Below are 18488 nucleotides of genomic sequence, written 5' to 3' on the forward strand. Positions count from 1 at the left end.
AGAGAAATGTCACAAGACCTCAGAAAGGAATTAATTTCTTTGCACAAGAAAGGTGACAGCTACAAGAAGATCAGCAAAGCTTTACTCATCAGTAAGAGTACTGTAGCAAAAGTAAAACAAAAATTTTACAAAGATGGAATTGCAACAATCAAATAGAGACTTCCATACCGACTGCAGAAGTTTACACCTAAACAGGAGCTTCTTCTGATGAGAAGGGTACCCTCCCACTAAAGACCAGAGATATAAAGAATATGGGAAATTGTTTTCACATGCAGTACACAACCAGTACTTGCCAGAAATTCCTGCAGTTCCTTTAAAGTTGTTGTAAGGCTCTTGTCAGTCTCCAGGATCAATTTTCATTTTGTCTTTTCATCAGTTTTTGAGGGACATCCAATCTAGGCAATCAAAATTCACAGCACCACCCCCAGAAATATCCACCCATCAATTACAGACATTGGACTATTAAAAAAGTACAAAACACAATTTACATTTGAGCACATATCCTAAACACACATATGAATACATTAAATCACACACATATCAAAAAACACCACATGTAAATACAAAAGATTGCACTAGTACCAGTGTCAAAAGAGTTAAAGGGAGGATCAAAGTGGTGATGCTCCAATCATGAGGAAGCATCATAGACATCATGGTAACAGTGGCCCAATCGGAAAGATGCCACACTGAGCATGCACGAAAGTAATCCAATAACAATGCTTGGTGATGGTGCTGTCACGCGGCCACAAACGTATGACTGCAAAGCCGGGGTATTACAAATACTGATCAATCCAGGTCAGAGCATTCAGGCACCATGGCAACAGAAGACGCATGACCGCAGCATCATTCGGACCCAGTCATGTGACCAAAGTGCACTAATATAGCATCATAGTTACCACTATCACATGACCTCTGTCCAGCAGTATGTGATATGTAAATGAGGATCACATGACACTTTCACCAAATATATAAAATATAAAAGAAAAACAAAAACAAATAGGTGTTAAGAGGGGAGAAAGAGGAGAGACAAAGAGGTGGAAAAGGTATATAACAATACATTCATATCAAATATCAAATTAATTCAAGAACTGTGCCCATCAAGTCTGCCTCAATTCTTTATCTTCATTCAAACCCTTCACTCAGAAAATCAATAATCTGAAAAAAACGAAATGAAAACAACATATTAAACACAAACCACTGACAAATAATGCAGTCAATTCACAGGAAGTTAGATCACATATTAAAAACAACAATTATGTATATTATATTCAATATTAACCCCTTAGTCTGCAAATTAGCAAGTTATGAATCCAACGTAATTTTGTCATCCTAAGCAACGTCAATCTATCTCCTCCACCGTCTCTGTAAAGACACACTGTCAATAACCCTAAACCTTAATTGGTTATCCGAATGTCTATAAATGTTTAGGGACTTGCAACTCCACTAGGCCCGTTCTGATCATGCTTTTATGTTTACTTATACGTGCCCGTACCTCCATGGTGGTCTCGCCTACATAAAGCAGCCCACAAGGGCAAGAAATCACATAGATCACAAAACTAGACAAGCATGAATACCTGTTCCTAATCTGATATCTTTTGCCAGTTCAATGACGAGAGAACAAAAACTGCCTTTCAATATGTAACCAAACCATGTGCAACCCAAGCTTGGGAAATTACCCGTTCTTGGGGTGCTCAAGGTAGTTTGAGCTAATGTTTAATGATGCTTCCTCATGATTGGAGCATCACCACTTTGATCCTCCCTTTAACTCTTTTGACTCTAGGACTAGTACCATCTTTTGCATTTAACATGTGGTGTTTTTGACATGTGTGTGATTTGGGGGTGGTGCCGTGAATTTTGATTGGTGTTCCATCTAATTGGGTATACTATTTAATTCTGCAGTGTTGCATTGTTCTGTATGCTTGAAAAATACCTGTGATAGGTCGACACGTTGCATCCTGTGCATGGCAGAATAAAGATGTTTTGAAATTCATCACCTGCTGGACACTGTCTTCTATTTTCCTGTACTCCTAGTTGACCATCTTCACAGTGTTCCATGGTATAGCTAATGGCTTGGAATTTTTTTGTACCCTTCTCCTGATAACTTTCAACAATGAGATCCCTTTGATGTGTTGCAAGCTGTTTGTGGAAAATAGATTTTGCTGTAATATGCAGGAATGACAGGAAAATCCTGCTAGAAAAGCTAAACTTTATATGGGGTTAATCAGAATGATGGCAGCTGTGTACTGAATACTATTTACCATAAGTTTAAATGTGATTGACTTATTCTGAACATAACCACAATACCCAATTCTAAGAGGGTGTTCACACTTATGTGCTCACATTATTTTAGTGTTATTTTTATTTCGCCAATCAAATTGATTACATTTTTTCTGTAAAATGTAAAAAACAAAACCGAAAGATACACAAAAAAAAACAAGGAAATCTGTTGCACCACTAAAAATACAGCTTTTGTGTAAGAGCAAAAATAAATTAAAAAAGGCACATAATTGGTATCGCCAAGTCCGAAACAATCCGAAGACGCCAAAAATGTAGCTTTTTCATCATACTGACACACAAAAGATGGAATAAAAAGTGATAAAAAATCATATGAAAATAAAAATAGTGTTAATGAAAACATCATCTCTTCCTATAACATATCAGCCCTCATGTCGCTCTGTGGATGAAAAAAATTACAACTATAGTTTTTTTGTGCAAAAGTAGCAAAGAATAAAAAACTAGTATCATTCTGATATCGCAGTAATCATACTGTCCCAAAGAATAAATACGTCTTAGCACTTTTACTGCATGGTAAAATCTAAAAACAATAATTGAGTTTCCTTTTTTTACTCATTCTGCATTTTAAAAATCTGAATAAAAAGCATTCAAAAATTTGATGTACCTTATAATGGTACCAATAAAATCTTCAACTCACCATTTAACAGCTTTGCTGGCTAATAATAAAAAAGGTCATAGCTCTTAAAACATGGTGAAGAAAAACTATTTTTTTTATTAAAAAAACATTTTTAGTGTGTGAAAGAAGCAAAACATAAAATATATAAATCTAGTATTGCTGTAACCTAATTGACCCATATAATAAAGATGTCTTATTACTTATACCGCAAGCTGAACGGCGTAAAAAGTAAAAAATCTTTCTTGTTCCAACCATTTTTATTAAAACATTTTCTTATAACATAGAAAAAGATATATTAACATGGTGGTAAATGAGTGGAAAAATAAAGTAAAAGGGGAAGGGAAATCTCAAGGCAAGTTTCCATTTTCAAAAAGCTTAACTTTGAACAAATATTTTATAGAAATTTTTATTGTTACAAAAACATAACAAAATGTATATTTTAAAGAGGAAAAATGAGGTTACGTATATGGAATTTTAAAGTCAAATTGTATATTTTGAAAAAAATAGAGATTTAACCTGGTTGGAAAGGATTTATACCATGGTAACTGTCACGGGGTCCTACTCCAGTATCGCACAATCAACAGAGCAAGAGATGAGTGAACAGTCTCAAGAATCTTTATTACATGCAAACCGAAAGGTCCATAAAACATTATACCACCCAGAGGATGAAATAGACCAGGAACACGGATACAGTCCAGTAATGGGATAAATGCTCCGGGAGATGAGAGTCACAATCCTCCGCTTAGAGATCGATATGGCAGTGTGGCTCCAGATACTTCTCCATATAGATGATACAGGGAATACACAGAATGATACAGAGCAACAAGACAACATTCCTAAAATCAATAAAATATGACTATAGACAGAATGAAGTCCCAGACACCATATCACACCATCACAGTAACCATCTAATAGAGTATCTTTTAAAATGTTTCTCTCTTATAGTCTGCACATTGAGATTCTGATTTGGCTATTATCCTAAGTCATATTGCAAGATTCGTTAAAGGGTTGATTGTAGGGTTGCTGCTTCCAACACGTGGCGCTATAGAGTTCAAGTCCTCTTCCTCTCTGAAGAGACAATTGCATATTAAATTTCCCAGATTTGTATATGTCAAATTTAAAGCTTTCAACCATGGTGTTTCTATAAATATAACATCAAGAATTTTTTCCCAATTTTTAATATTGGACTTTTTAATGAAATTTAAATTAATAAAATTTATTTTCCAAATTTGGTCATTAGAAGGTTAATTGAGAAGATTACAAATTCCTATTTTCGTAAGGATATAGGAAGTTTAAATTTATTCTTAAAGTTTTTTTATATTTGGAGTCGGTATATTGTAGTTTGTTTATATTTCTTCAAATGAAATAAATGAGTTATTTATTATCTCCAATAAATTGTTAATTCTAGTTCTTTTACAAATTAGTAAGGAATTTTTTTGAATTGCAATTTCCATTACGGAGATTGGTAGATTTTTTTAATTAATACATTTTGAGGAGTTTTTCAAACAAAGTTAAAATTGTTTCCATGTTATGCTATTTTTACAATGGGGAGTTTGGGTGGCGTTAGTGTAAGATCTACTAAACTTGCTAATATTAACAAAGAAAGTGGGTGGTTTTTATTACAAAAAAAAGGAACCAGACAGATAATAAATTCGGCCCGATCCACGGGCAGCATGCATCAGACACTCCCTGTATCATGTCAGCCATATATGTTTAACTGTGAAGCGCTGAGGCATATCAAAGAAAAACATAGTATAATAGCCGTGGACAGGCCCAGGACAAGGTATTTTTGTGCCTTAAGCAGATGAAGCCAGCGGCGTCCCTTCCCTCACCCCCAAGCAAAGGAATGGGACAGAGAGCAAGCTAAAGCATGCGTCAGTTATCAAGTTCTGACAACCACATCCACTAGAATTGTTACCCTTTTCACCAAAAAATTGCCAGCAAAAGTAAAAATAAAAAGTGTACTTTATGGGTGTGACTTAACAGGCAGTGCAATTTCAAAATTAGAGACATTCATCCCTGACATCCTGTATTTTAAATGTCAGCCCCAAGGATAGTCAGGAAAACTAATCTAGCTTAACTATAATGGGGACCATTAAAGGTTCAAATTCCTGTACTGATGATATTTCTGGTGAAATGTTCATGCTTTAATGGTTGTTCTGGTGCTGTACTCGCCTACTTCTAATGGTTCTGGTGATGTATTCATCACCAGAACCATGATTAGTACATGAATATAAAAACAAAATAATCATTAGTACATAAACAGAACACCAAAGCCATCAATAGCACATGAATATGACACCAGGTACCATCATCAGTGCATGAATACATCACCAGAAACACTATAATTACTTGACAAGAACCACGCTTAGTACAGCAGTCAATTTTAATGTCAGGTCAGACATTTGTATCAAATGACCCTACAACTTTCAGTATGTTCCTAAAACAATAGATTACTAGAACCACAATCAGTACATGAATACGGAACCAGAACCCCCGTCAGTACAAGAATACACTACCAGAAACAGTATAATTACTTGACAAGAACCAAGCTTAGTACAGCAGTCAATTGTAATGTCAGGTCAGCCATTTGTGTCAAATGACCCTACAACTTCCAGTATGTTCCTAAAACAATGTTAAGGAGTTACTGGAAGTTTTGTTACCAGCCATCATCATACTGTAGACTATACAGGAACCACAGTAGTGATGAGACGCAGTCAGAATTACAAATAAACATATACATCCAGGTATCTTATAGGTGACATCTTCTCTGAGTGGTTCTCTTTCTTTTCGCCTCCATTTTGTCCAGACACTTTGATGACTTTTCACAGCTACAGCTCGTCTCTGCAGACTTACATCTTCTCCGGTCTTCTGCAGCACATCCCAACACGGTGCCCCACACATCCTCTCAATATACAATTGAGTGCAGGGAGGGAAAGCCGGACGGGGCACAGGTGGTCAGTGTGCTGAATTTCTATGGTCGGAAGAAGGAGCAGGCAGCCGCAGGCACAGCTATGTCAGTTTCTTCTTTTTTTTTCAACGGGCACCTCCTAAGTGCGTGCCTACCCTGTCTACCACACATCCCAGCTCTCTGCCAGGGAACCACCTTTCCAACTAGTCTCCCAAGTCAGACATAAATAGCTGAAATCATACAGCCAGTGTCAGATACATGCTGCTCATGCATCGGGCAGAATGTATCCACTGTCAGGTTCCCTTTAATGTGGCTCTCAAAGTAAGACTGGTTGGGGATCAGTGCCTTATAGGGTGCGTGTCTCTAGAAGCACAAGTTTGGCACAATGGACGGGCACTACACTGGCATATTTGCAATTTTCTGCATAAAAAAAAAACATGGCGCAAATTACATTCCTACCTGCTCAGCCATGCCATATAGCCAAACAGTAGTTTGCGACGACATGTATATCACTGCACGTTTGTGAGAAATTTTGCAATAAATTGTGGGTTCCATTTTCATCCACCTTTATGTAAGTGAAAAATTTGCAGCTAATAAAAAATTACAGTTTTACCACTGAAATGTTACTTTTCCACAGCCCAATCTTATAAAATTCTGTAATGTAGTTTGTGGGTTAAAAATGCCCACTTAGCCTGTTATCATGTCCCTGTTACAAGTGTCGGTGTCATCGCCAGCGCTATACATACCTCGCGCATGCACGGGGCTTCTTTCCCTCACTGCGTTGATCCCTTTGTAGTCGGATGTAACAGTGACGGCTTCAGAGAAGCCCTCTGCTCATGATCGGAAGTGAAGAAGACTTCTGGGTCTGTTAGGCAGGGTGTTTATTTATGCAGACACAACTGCTGGTGGTTCTGGGGGCACAGGGGACCTGACAGGTTCCTTTTAACAAATTATTAAAATATTATTTTCTCCATTAAAAATTTGGTACTAAAACACCATTTTATTAGAAAAAATTATTTTGTTGTTCAACATCTAAATGTTATGAAGTTCTGAGAAGCACCTGTGGGTTAAAAATGCTCAACAACCCCAGCACAAGAGAGAGTTTACTGTGTTATGGTAAATATTTATACTTTATTATTTTAGACGATTAAATATACATATACAGTACAGACCAAAAGTTTGGACACACCTTCTCATTTAAATATTTTTCTGTATTTTCATGACTTTTAAAATTGTACATTCACACTGAAGGCATCAAAACTATGAATTAACACATGTGGAATTATATACTTAACAAAAAAGTGTGAAACAACTGAAAATATGTCTTATATTCTAGGTTCTTCAAAGTAGCCACCTTTTGCTTTGGCATTCTCTTGATGAGCTTAAAGAGGTAGTCACCGGAAATGGTCTTCCAACAATCTTGAAGGAGTTCCCAGAGATGCTTAGCACTTGTTGGCCCTTTTGCCTTCACTCTGCGGTCCAGCTCACCCCAAGCCATCTCGATATTTAGCAGGTCTGGTGACTGTGGAGGCCAGGTCATCTGGCATAGCACCCATCACTCTCCTTCTTGGTCAAATAGCCCTTATACAGCCTGGAGGTGTGTTTGGGGTCATTGTCCTGTTGAAAAATAAATGATGGTCCAACTAAATGTAAACCAGATGGAATAGCATGCCGCTGCAAGATGCTCTTGGTAGCCATGCTGGTTCAGTATGCCTTCAATTTTGAATAAATCCCGAACAGTGTCACCAGAAAAGCACCCCCACACCATCGCACCTCCTCCTCCATGCTTCACGGTCGGAACCAGGCATGTAGAGTCCATCCGTTCACCTTTTCTGCATCGCACAAAGACACGGTGGTTGGAACCAAAGATCTCAAATTTGGACTCATCAGACCAAAGCACAGATTTCCACTGGTCTAATGTCCATTCCTTGTGTTCTTTAGCCCAAACAAGTCTCTTCTGCTTGTTGCCTGTCCTTAGCAGTGGTTTCTTAGCAGCTATTTTACCATGAATGCCTGCTGCACAAAGTCTCCTCTTAACAGTTGTTGTATAGATGTGTCTGCTGCTAGAACTCTGTGTGGCATTGACCTGGTCTCTAATCTGAGCTGCTGTTAACCTGCGATTTCTGAGGCTGGTGACTCGGATAAACTTATCCTCAGAAGCAGAGGTGACTCTTGGTCTTCCTTTCCTGGGGCGGTCCTCATGTGAGCAAGTTTCTTTGTAGCGCTTGATGGTTTTTGCAACTGCACTTGGGAACACATTCAAAGTTTGCCCAATTTTTCGGACTGACTGACCTTCATTTCTTAAAGTAATGATGGCCACTCATTTTTCTTTATTTATCTGCTTTTTTCTTGCCATAATACAAATTCTAACAGTCTATTCAGTAGGACTATCAGCTGTGTATCCACCTGACTACTGCACAACACAACTGATGGTCCCAACCCCATTTATAAGGTGAGAAATCCCACTTATTAAACCTGACAGGGCACACCTGTGAACTGAAAACCATTTCCTGTGACAACCTTTTGGAGCTCATCAAGATAATGCCAAGAGTGTGCAAAGCAGTCATCAAAGCAAAATGTGGCTACTTTGAAGAACCTAGAATATAAGACATATTTTCAGTTGTTTCACACTTTTTTGTTAAGTATATAATTCCACATGTGTTAATTCATAGTTTTGATGCCTTCAGTGTGAATGTACAATTTTCATAGTCATGAAAATACAGAAAAATCTTTAAATGAGAACGTGTGTCCAAACTTTTGGTCTGTACTGTACATCTAATTGATAATTTTGTATTTTAATATTAGCTTTATAAGTGTTATTTCGTTGTATCTAATACAGAGCTATTTCTGTATGAAGCTTTCCTTTGTTCGGAAACTATAGTTAAACTAGCTATAACCAGTCTAAGGAATTTAGCAGAATACATAATTTACGACTTTGTTTTTCCCAATTTATCTTCCTTTTTAGGTAACGTAATGTAAGCCATTTCCACTTTCCTTATCTTTGTGGTTTGTAATAAAACTTGTAACCAGGCATCTGAGTGCAGACAAGTCTGGGACACAGACAGAATTGGTTGTGTTTTTCTTGTCTCCGATCAATCGACTGACTCCCTCATTTGATCAAAACTGGCAAACATGTGAAACCTTATGAGTTTCTCCTAAAACTTTCCATATAGGTTTCTCCATCAACTGCGTTAGCGTGTCATCAGCGCTGGGTATGAAGGGGGCTGGCTGACTGCTCATTTCAGTAGCTGAGAAAGTTATTTCTGTCTAGTGTCTATGCATCTGCATGAGAGAGAAGAGGCCAGTTTTATGTATTAAAATGAGCCGGTCAGCCAGCCCCCTTCATACACAGCACTTATTTCCCACAAAAATTGAAGCTGCAGGACCGAAGATAATATCTGAAGAGTAGGACACACTTTTTTCAAAGTATTTTTTGGTTTTACAAGTGTTAAAGGGTGATTCCCCAAATAGTAAGTTATCCGCTCTTTCCATATCCTCCAGAAAATGGGCAAATATGTGGTCACGTGCCCCCCATTCATGGCACTGGAGAAACCTCACAGACTTGTCCCCTAAGGCCGGACAATCCCTTTAAGGCTCTGTTCACACCAACATTCTGACTTTCAACATGAACTAATGGGGGCAGTCAGGGTCCAGCCCGGAGAGCAAATCACGCTGCAATGTTTCATCACCTGTGATGGATCTCAGTACCACACATACAATACAAGCAGATCATCCAATCACGATCGTTTCAATCATTCTACAGAATGTGTGGCAGAGCCTCCGTCAGATGCTATATATATATATATATAGATGTATATACATTATCTAGCACTGCAGATACCTTCGTTTATAAATGACACTAGCAATACTAGAATGGCCATGGCAGAGTGAGTAACAGGAAGACTAGTAGGCAGCCGTCATGTTTCCTAGCCCACGACCACACTCACGAACACTTGTGATTCGAAAAGAGACGCTGACAGGTCTGCGGGAAAGCCACACTGCGCCTGCGCGGCCAGCTTGTGTTTACGGAAGCGGCTGTTACGTGTCAGTGCGGGGAGCAGGGGATTCTGGGAGTCCGGCTGATGGCCGAGCCGAGGGGCTGAAAGCTCTGTGCCCGGCCGGGGACATGTTCTAGGAGCCTGAACCGAAGGGTGGCTGCTGGCTCCGCACCGAGGACAGCTCCTGGGCCGCTTCTCCTCTGTGCTACCAAGTCATAAGCTGGAACCATGTCCTCCTCCACCAGCAGCCCCGAGGCCATCAAGAAGCTCCTGGAGAACATGCAGAGTGACCTGCGGGGTCTGTCCATGGAGTGCAAGAAGAAGTTCCCTCCTGTCAAAGAGGTAACGAGAGCAGAGATCAAGCCCCTCATCACAAGTGTGTGCTTCCTTGCCATTCAGAATCTGTGCTGCCAGTGTGAGCCGGCACCCTGCAGTGATCTGTGTGTATACCATGTCTATATGTGATCTGTGTGTGTGTATACCATGTCTGTATGTGATCTGTGTGTGTAGACAATGTCTGTATGTGATCTGTGTGTGTATACCATGTCTGTATGTGATCTGTGTGTGTATACCATGTCTGTATGTGATCTGTGTGTGTAGACAATGTCTGTATGTGATCTGTATGTGTAGACAATGTCTGTATGTGATCTGTATGTGTAGACAATGTCTGTATGTGATCTGTGTGTATACCATGTCTGTATGTGATCTGTGTGTGTATACCATGTCTGTATGTGATCTGTGTGTGTATACCATGTCTATATGTGATGTGTGTGTGTATACCATGTCTATATGTGATGTGTGTGTGTATACCATGTCTGTATGTGATCTGTGTGTGTATACCATGTCTATATGTGATCTGTGTGTGTATACCATGTCTGTATGTGATCTGTGTGTGTATACCATGTCTATATGTGATCTGTGTGTGTATACCATGTCTGTATGTGATCTGTGTGTGTATACCATGTCTGTATGTGATCTGTGTGTGTAGACAATGTCTGTATGTGATCTGTGTGTGTAGACAATGTCTGTATGTGATCTATGTGTATATACCATGTCTATATGTGATCTGTGTGTATACCATGTCTGTATGTGATCTGTGTGTATACGATGTCTGTATGTGATCTGTGTGTGTATACCATGTCTGTATGTGATGTGTGTGTGTATACCATGTCTGTATGTGATCTGTGTGTGTATACGATGTCTATATGTGATGTGTGTGTGTATACCATGTCTGTATGTGATCTGTGTGTATATACCATGTCTATATGTGATCTGTGTGTGTATACGATGTCTATATGTGATCTATGTGTGTATACCATGTCTGTATGTGATCTGTGTGTGTAGACAATGTCTGTATGTGATCTATGTGTATATACCATGTCTATATGTGATCTGTGTGTGTATACCATGTCTGTATGTGATCTGTGTGTGTATACCATGTCTGTATGTGATCTATGTCTATATACCATGTCTATATGTGATCTGTGTGTATACATAGACATCGTATACACACACAGATCACATATAGACATTGTATACACACAGATCACATATAGACATTGTATACACACAGATCACATAATGTCTGTATGTGATCTGTGTGTGTAGACAATGTCTATATGTGATCTGTGTGTGTAGACAATGTCTATATGTGATCTGTGTGTGTGTGTGTGTGTAGACAATGTCTATATGTGATCTGTGTGTGTGTGTAGACAATGTCTATATGTGATCTGTGTGTGTGTGTAGACAATGTCTATATGTGATCTGTGTGTGTGTGTAGACAATGTCTATATGTGATCTGTGTGTGTGTGTAGACAATGTCTATATGTGATCTGTGTGTGTGTGTAGACAATGTCTATATGTGATCTGTGTGTGTGTGTAGACAATGTCTATATGTGATCTGTGTGTGTGTGTAGACAATGTCTATATGTGATCTGTGTGTGTGTGTAGACAATGTCTATATGTGATCTGTGTGTGTGTGTAGACAATGTCTATATGTGATCTGTGTGTGTGTGTAGACAATGTCTATATGTGATCTGTGTGTGTGTGTAGACAATGTCTATATGTGATCTGTGTGTGTGTGTAGACAATGTCTATATGTGATCTGTGTGTGTGTGTAGACAATGTCTATATGTGATCTGTGTGTGTGTGTAGACAATGTCTATATGTGATCTGTGTGTGTGTGTGTGTAGACAATGTCTATATGTGATCTGTGTGTGTGTGTGTAGACAATGTCTATATGTGATGTGTGTGTGTATACGATGTCTGTATGTGATGTGTGTGTGTATACGATGTCTATATGTGATGTGTGTGTGTATTCCATGTCTGTATGTGATCTGTGTGTGTATTCCATGTCTGTATGTGATCTATGTGTATATACCATGTCTATATGTGATCTGTGTGTGTATACCATGTCTGTATGTGATCTATGTGTATATACCATGTCTGTATGTGATCTATGTATATATACCATGTCTGTATGTGATCTATGTGTATATACCATGTCTGTATGTGATCTGTGTGTGTATACCATGTCTATATGTGATCTGTGTGTATACATAGACATCGTATACACACACAGATCACATATAGACATTGTATACACACAGATCACATATAGACATTGTATACACACAGATCACATAATGTCTATATGTGATCTGTGTGTGTGTGTAGACAATGTCTATATGTGATCTGTGTGTGTGTGTAGACAATGTCTATATATGATCTGTGTGTGTGTGTGTAGACAATGTCTATATATGATCTGTGTGTGTGTGTAGACAATGTCTATATGTGATCTGTGTGTGTGTGTAGACAATGTCTATATGTGATCTGTGTGTGTGTGTAGACAATGTCTATATGTGATCTGTGTGTGTGTGTAGACAATGTCTATGTGTGATCTGTGTGTGTGTGTAGACAATGTCTATATGTGATCTGTGTGTGTGTGTGTAGACAATGTCTATATGTGATCTGTGTGTGTGTGTGTAGACAATGTCTATATGTGATCTGTGTGTGTGTGTGTAGACAATGTCTATATGTGATCTGTGTGTGTGTGTGTGTAGACAATGTCTATATGTGATCTGTGTGTGTGTGTGTGTAGACAATGTCTATATGTGATCTGTGTGTGTGTGTAGACAATGTCTATATGTGATCTATATGCATACCGTGACTGGGGCGTGAGGGGGGCCATGCATATCAGGATGAGGGCTACCATACATACCAGAATAGAGATGAGGGGTGCCATGCATACCAGGATAGGGGATGAGGGGTGCCATGCATACCAGGATAGGGGATGAGGGGTGCCATGCATACCAGGATTGAAGATGCGGGGTGCCATGCATACCAGGATTGAAGATGCGGGGTGCCATGCATACCAGGATTGGGGATGCGGAGTGCCATGCATACCAGGATTGGGGATGCGGAGTGCCATGCATACCAGGATTGGGGATGCGGAGTGCCATGCATACCAGGATTAGGGATGCGGAGTGCCATGCATACCAGGATTGGGGATGCGGAGTGCCATGCATACCAGGATTGGGGATGCGGAGTGCCATGCATACCAGGATTGGGGATGCGGAGTGCCATGCATACCAGGATTGGGGATGCGGCGTGCCATGCATACTAGGATTGGGGATGCGGCGTGCCATGCATACCAGGATTGGGGATGCGGGGTGCTATGCATACCAGGATTGGGGATTAGGGGTGCCATGCATACCAGGATGAGGGGTACCATACATACCAGGATAGGAATGAGGAATGCCATGCATACCAGGATTGGGGCGTGAGGGGTGCCATGCATACCAGGATTGGGGCGTGAGGGGGGCCATACATACCAGGATTGGGGGTGAGAGCAGCACATAACAGGATGGAGGCAGCACAAATACCAGCATGGGAGACCATATACCAATAAAATTGCTCGCCACCCAGGCGTAGAACAGGCTCAATAGGTAGTCAATATATCATCGGCCGGGGTCCCTCACCCAGCACCCCTGCCGATCAGCTGTTATCGGTGCCGGCGGCCACCGGCCGGATGTCCTTACCTGTGGTGCTTGGCCGTCCACCTGTAGTGGCCACCGCAGGGTACTGCACATCCGCCTCCCATTGAATTAGAGGCAGATGTGCAGTAACAAGCGCCGGCCACTACAACTTGACGGCCAAGCACTGCAGGTAAGCACTTCCTGCCGGCGGTCACCGACACTGATAACAGCTGATCGGCAGGGGTGCCGGGTGCGGGACCCCGGCCGATGATACATTGATGCCCTATCCTACGGATAGGGCATCAGTGTAAAAGTAGTGGACACCTCCTTTAAGAGGAAATTATTGTAAAATAATATTAGGGAATTGCATTTGAAGCATTTTCTTAATGTACATTCTACATAGTTACATACGTTGAAAAAAGATTTAGGACTTTAAAGTTCAAACTATCTTCTAGTAATAGAAAATGTCTAACTTTGATTATTTATAACTCACAATGTCATGTTTTGTTAACCGCTTCCCGACCGCCCACTGTAGATAAACGTCGGCGCTGCCTGGGCTCTGTGCAGCGCGGACGTTTAAAAACGGTGGGTGGTCTCGCAGTGCTCAGGACCCCCAGGGTCCTGCAAGCGCTGTGAGAGCGGTGCAGAGCGTTAGCTCTGACAGGGAACATCATCGGGACCTGATTAGATCAGGTCCCAGTGATGTTAACCCTTTGCTGTCTTCTATATGCCGCGATCTATAGTGATCGCGGCATATAGAAGACAGCAGGAGGAGAGGGGGTCGTCCACTTACCTCTCCGACGATCCCTTGATTGCTTTCAGGACCTGGCGTTGCTATGGCAGCTGGAGGTCACATGACCGCCTCCAGCTCTGCCATATATGGTGTCCTTCCTGTCTGGCTTCAGCCTGTAGCTGATGCCAGACAGGAGACTGTGAAACAGTCAGTGAAGATCTCATATAATGTAATACATGTCTATTACATTACATGAGATAAGGGATCAGAAAAATAAAAATTAATGTCCCATACAGGGACTAAGTAAAAATGTAAAAAAAAATGTTTTGAAACTGTTTAAAAAAAAATACAAAATAAATAAAAATAAATAAATAAAATATTAAACCGATAAATCCATATATTTATGCAAAAATAAAAAAAGTACACATATTTGGTATTGCCACGTCCGAAACAACCCTAGCTATAAAACTGTCACACTAATTAACTCCTTATGTGTACACCGTAATAAAAATAAATAAAAAACGGAGCAAAAAACTATGCTTTTTCCTCATATCGCCAAACAAAAAGTGGAAAAAAATGCGATCAAAAAGCAAAATGGAAATAGAAATGGTACCGCTGAAAACGTCATCTTGTTCCGCAAAAATCAAGCCGCTATACAGCTCCATCAGCCAAAAAATAAAAAAGTTATACCTCTCAGAATAAAGCAATGCAAAAAAAATATTTTTTCTATAAAATTGTTTTATTGTGTAAAAGCGCCAAAACATAAAAAAAATACTGTAAGTGTAGTATCGCTGTAAACGTACTGACCCGAAGAATAACGCTGCCTGATCACTTTTACCACACGCAGAACGGCATAAAAAAAAACCTCAATAAACAATTCCTGAATTGTTTGTTTTTGTTAATTTTACGTCCCAAAAAACGGAATAGAAAGCGATCAAAAAATGTCACGTACCCACAAATGGTACCAATAAAAATGTCAACTCGTCCCGCAAAAAACAAGCCATCACATGACTCTGTCGGCCAAAATATGGAAAAATTATAGCTCTCAAAATATGGCGATGCAAAAACTAGATTTTGCAAAAAAAAGCGTCTGTTAGTGTGTGACAGCTGTCAATCATAAAAACCCGATATAAATCTGGTATCTCTGTAATCGCACCGACCCGAAGAATAAAGTAGTATATCACACTAGGAACGGCGTAAAAAATAAATAAAACCAATTCTTCACCTGCTACTGATTTGTTTATTATGTCTCCCAACGATCGCAGTAAGGCTCTGCTCACATTTATCCTGCGCTCTGCGCTGAGCACTTACCCCAGAGTTTCCGTGTAAATCTCTGAAATACGTGATTCAGACGGAACCCATGACGGAAGATTCCCTGTAATGAGGCAGATATAGGCCACTGTGGATGCCGTCTGGCCTGTGATCCCACGGTGTCATTTGTTTTAGGCGTGCATAAAAGTGCGGTTGGCCACAGTTTTGTGCACTTCTGAAAAAAAGGACACCGCTAAACAGAGGCCAGACGGAGTCCAGAGTAACTCTGCTGCCTCATTACAGTGAATGGATCCCGCAGGGGTTTCATCTGAATTACATCACTTGGAAAATTAGATGGAAACCCCGATGTAAGTGCTCAGCCTAGAGCGCCGGATAAATGTTACGTAAAATGTTCCCAATAAAAGCTTCAACTCAGTCCTCAAAAAAAGCTAGTCCCCACTCAGGTCCGTCATCTGTTAAAAATATAAGGGACTTCCAAGTTACTGGTAGCAGAAAGGCTCTGGAAAAGCGAAATGGCCCTTGTCCCCCAAAAGAAATTCAAAAAATGTTGTGCTCCCAAATCCAAATGCCTATTCTACAATAATTTGTTCTCCAATTGTCAAATAGCACTCCGTCCCCCCCAGATCTCGCCATATGGCTGAGCGGTACGATACAGCCACATATGGGGTATTGCCACTTTTAGAAGAAATTGTGTGACACATTTCGGCACCATTTTTACCCATTGCCCTGTCTGAAAATGTAAAATCTGAGGGTAAAACATTTTTTTGTGGTAAAAATATAATTATGCTTTTTTCACTGCCCAATGGTATAAATTTAAAAATTAAAAAATACTCACTACTTCCCTAGATGAATTCCTTGAGAGGTGTAGTTTACAAAATGGGGTCACTTGTGGGGGTTTCTGCTGTTTTGGCATGTCAGCGACTCTTCAAATGTGACATGGTGTCTGCTGCCTATCCCAGCCAACATAGCGCTCCTTTCTCTTCCGAACCCTGCCGTACACCAAAGCAGTGGTTTTCCCCCACATATGGGGTATCGGCGTGTTCAGGAGAAATTGAACAACAAATTTCATGGTGCAATTTATCCTGTTATCCTTATGATAGTACAAAATTAGGGAAAGGAAAACATTTTTTGTGGGAAAAATGTGAAAATTTTATTTTTATGGCTCAATATTATAAACTTCTGTGAAGCAGCTGGGGGTGCAAGGTGCTCACCACATATCTAGATAAGTTCCCTAAGGGGTCTAGTTTCCAAAATGGTGTCACTTGTGGGGGGTTTCCACTGTTTAGGCCCATCAGGGGCTCCCCAAATGCAACATGGCGTCCGCTAATTATTCAAACAAATTTTACATTCAAAAAGTCAAATGGCGCTCCTTCCCTTCCGAGCCCTGCCGTGCGCCCAAACAGTGGTTTTGCCTCCACATATGGGGTATCGGCGTGTTCAGGAGAAATTGCACAACAAATTTCATGGTGCAATTTATCCTATTACCCTTATGATAATGCAAAATTAAAGGATGAAAAACGTTTTTGTGGGAAAAATGTGAAAATTTTATTTTTACTGCTCAATATTATAAACTTCTGTGAAGCACCTTGGGGTTCAAGGTGCTCACCACACATCTAGATATGTTCCCTAAGGGGTCTAGTTTCCAAAATGGTGTCACTTGTGGGGGGTTTCCACTGTTTAGTCACATCAGGAGCTCTCCAAACGCAACATGGTGTCTGCTAATTATTCAGACAAATTTTACATTCAAAAAGTCTAATGGCGCTCCTTCCTTTCCGAGCCCTGCCGTGCGCCCAAACAGTGGTTTTCCCCCACATATGGGGTATCGGCGTGTTCAGGAGAAATTGCACAACAAATTTCATGGTGCAATTTATCCTATTACCATTATGATAATGGGAAATTAAGGGATGAAAATCGTTTTTGTGGGAAAAATGTGAAAATTTTATTTTTACAGCTCAATATTATAAACTTCTGTGAAGCACCTTGGGGTTCAAGGTGCTCACCACACATCTAGATATGTTCCCTAAGGGGTCTAGTTTCCAAAATGGTGTCACTTGTGGGGGGTTTCCACTGTTTAGTCACATCAGGAGCTCTCCAAACGCAACATGGTGTCTGCTAATTATTCAGACAAATTTTACATTCAAAAAGTCTAATGGTGCTCCTTCCTTTCCGAGCCCTGCCGTGCGCCCAAACAGTGGTTTTCCCTCACATATGGGGTATCAGCACGCTCAAGAGAAATTGCACAAAAAATTTTGGGGTCCATTTTTTCCTGTTACCCCTGTGAAAATAAAAAAAATTGGGTCTAAAGTAACATTTTTGTGAAAAAAGTTAAATGTTAATTTTTTTCTTCCACATTCCAAAAATTCCTGTGAAGCACCTGAAGGGTTAATAAAGTTCTTCAATGTGGTTTTGAGCACCTTGAGGGGTGCAGTTTTTAGAACGGTGTCACTTTTGGGTATTTTCTGTCATAAAGACCCCTCAAAGTGACTTCAAATATGATGTCCCTAAAAAAATGTTTTTGTAAATTTTGTTGGAAAAATGAGAAATCACTGGTCAACTTTTAACCCTTATAGCTCCCTAACAAAAAAAAATTTTGGTTCCAAAATTGTGCTGATGTAAAGTAGACATGTGGGAAATGTTATTTATTAAGTATTTTGTGTGACATATCTCTCTGATTTAAGGGCATGAA

The 18488-nt window shown here is 40.0% G+C and overlaps 1 protein-coding gene across 2 annotated transcripts in view; it reads left to right on the top strand.

The window, feature by feature from the left end:
- Positions 1-9808: 9808 nt before the first annotated feature.
- LOC141265364 (protein MON2 homolog) overlaps positions 9809-18488 on the top strand; it is a 53577-nt gene continuing 44897 nt past the window's right edge. The window contains exon 1 of one of the 2 annotated variants that reach the window (XM_073678370.1): positions 9809-10162. In XM_073678370.1, the coding sequence (XP_073534471.1) occupies positions 10049-10162 (114 nt within the window). In that variant the 5' untranslated portion in view covers positions 9809-10048. The remainder of the gene's footprint in view (positions 10163-18488) is intronic. The other variant, XM_073678371.1, reaches the window with a different exon arrangement.

The sequence above is a fragment of the Phyllobates terribilis genome, unplaced genomic scaffold (genome assembly GCF_046119375.1).
Source record: "Phyllobates terribilis strain yellow unplaced genomic scaffold, ASM4611937v1 Scaffold_4__5_contigs__length_816908805, whole genome shotgun sequence".
NCBI classification, from domain to species: domain Eukaryota; kingdom Metazoa; phylum Chordata; class Amphibia; order Anura; family Dendrobatidae; genus Phyllobates; species Phyllobates terribilis.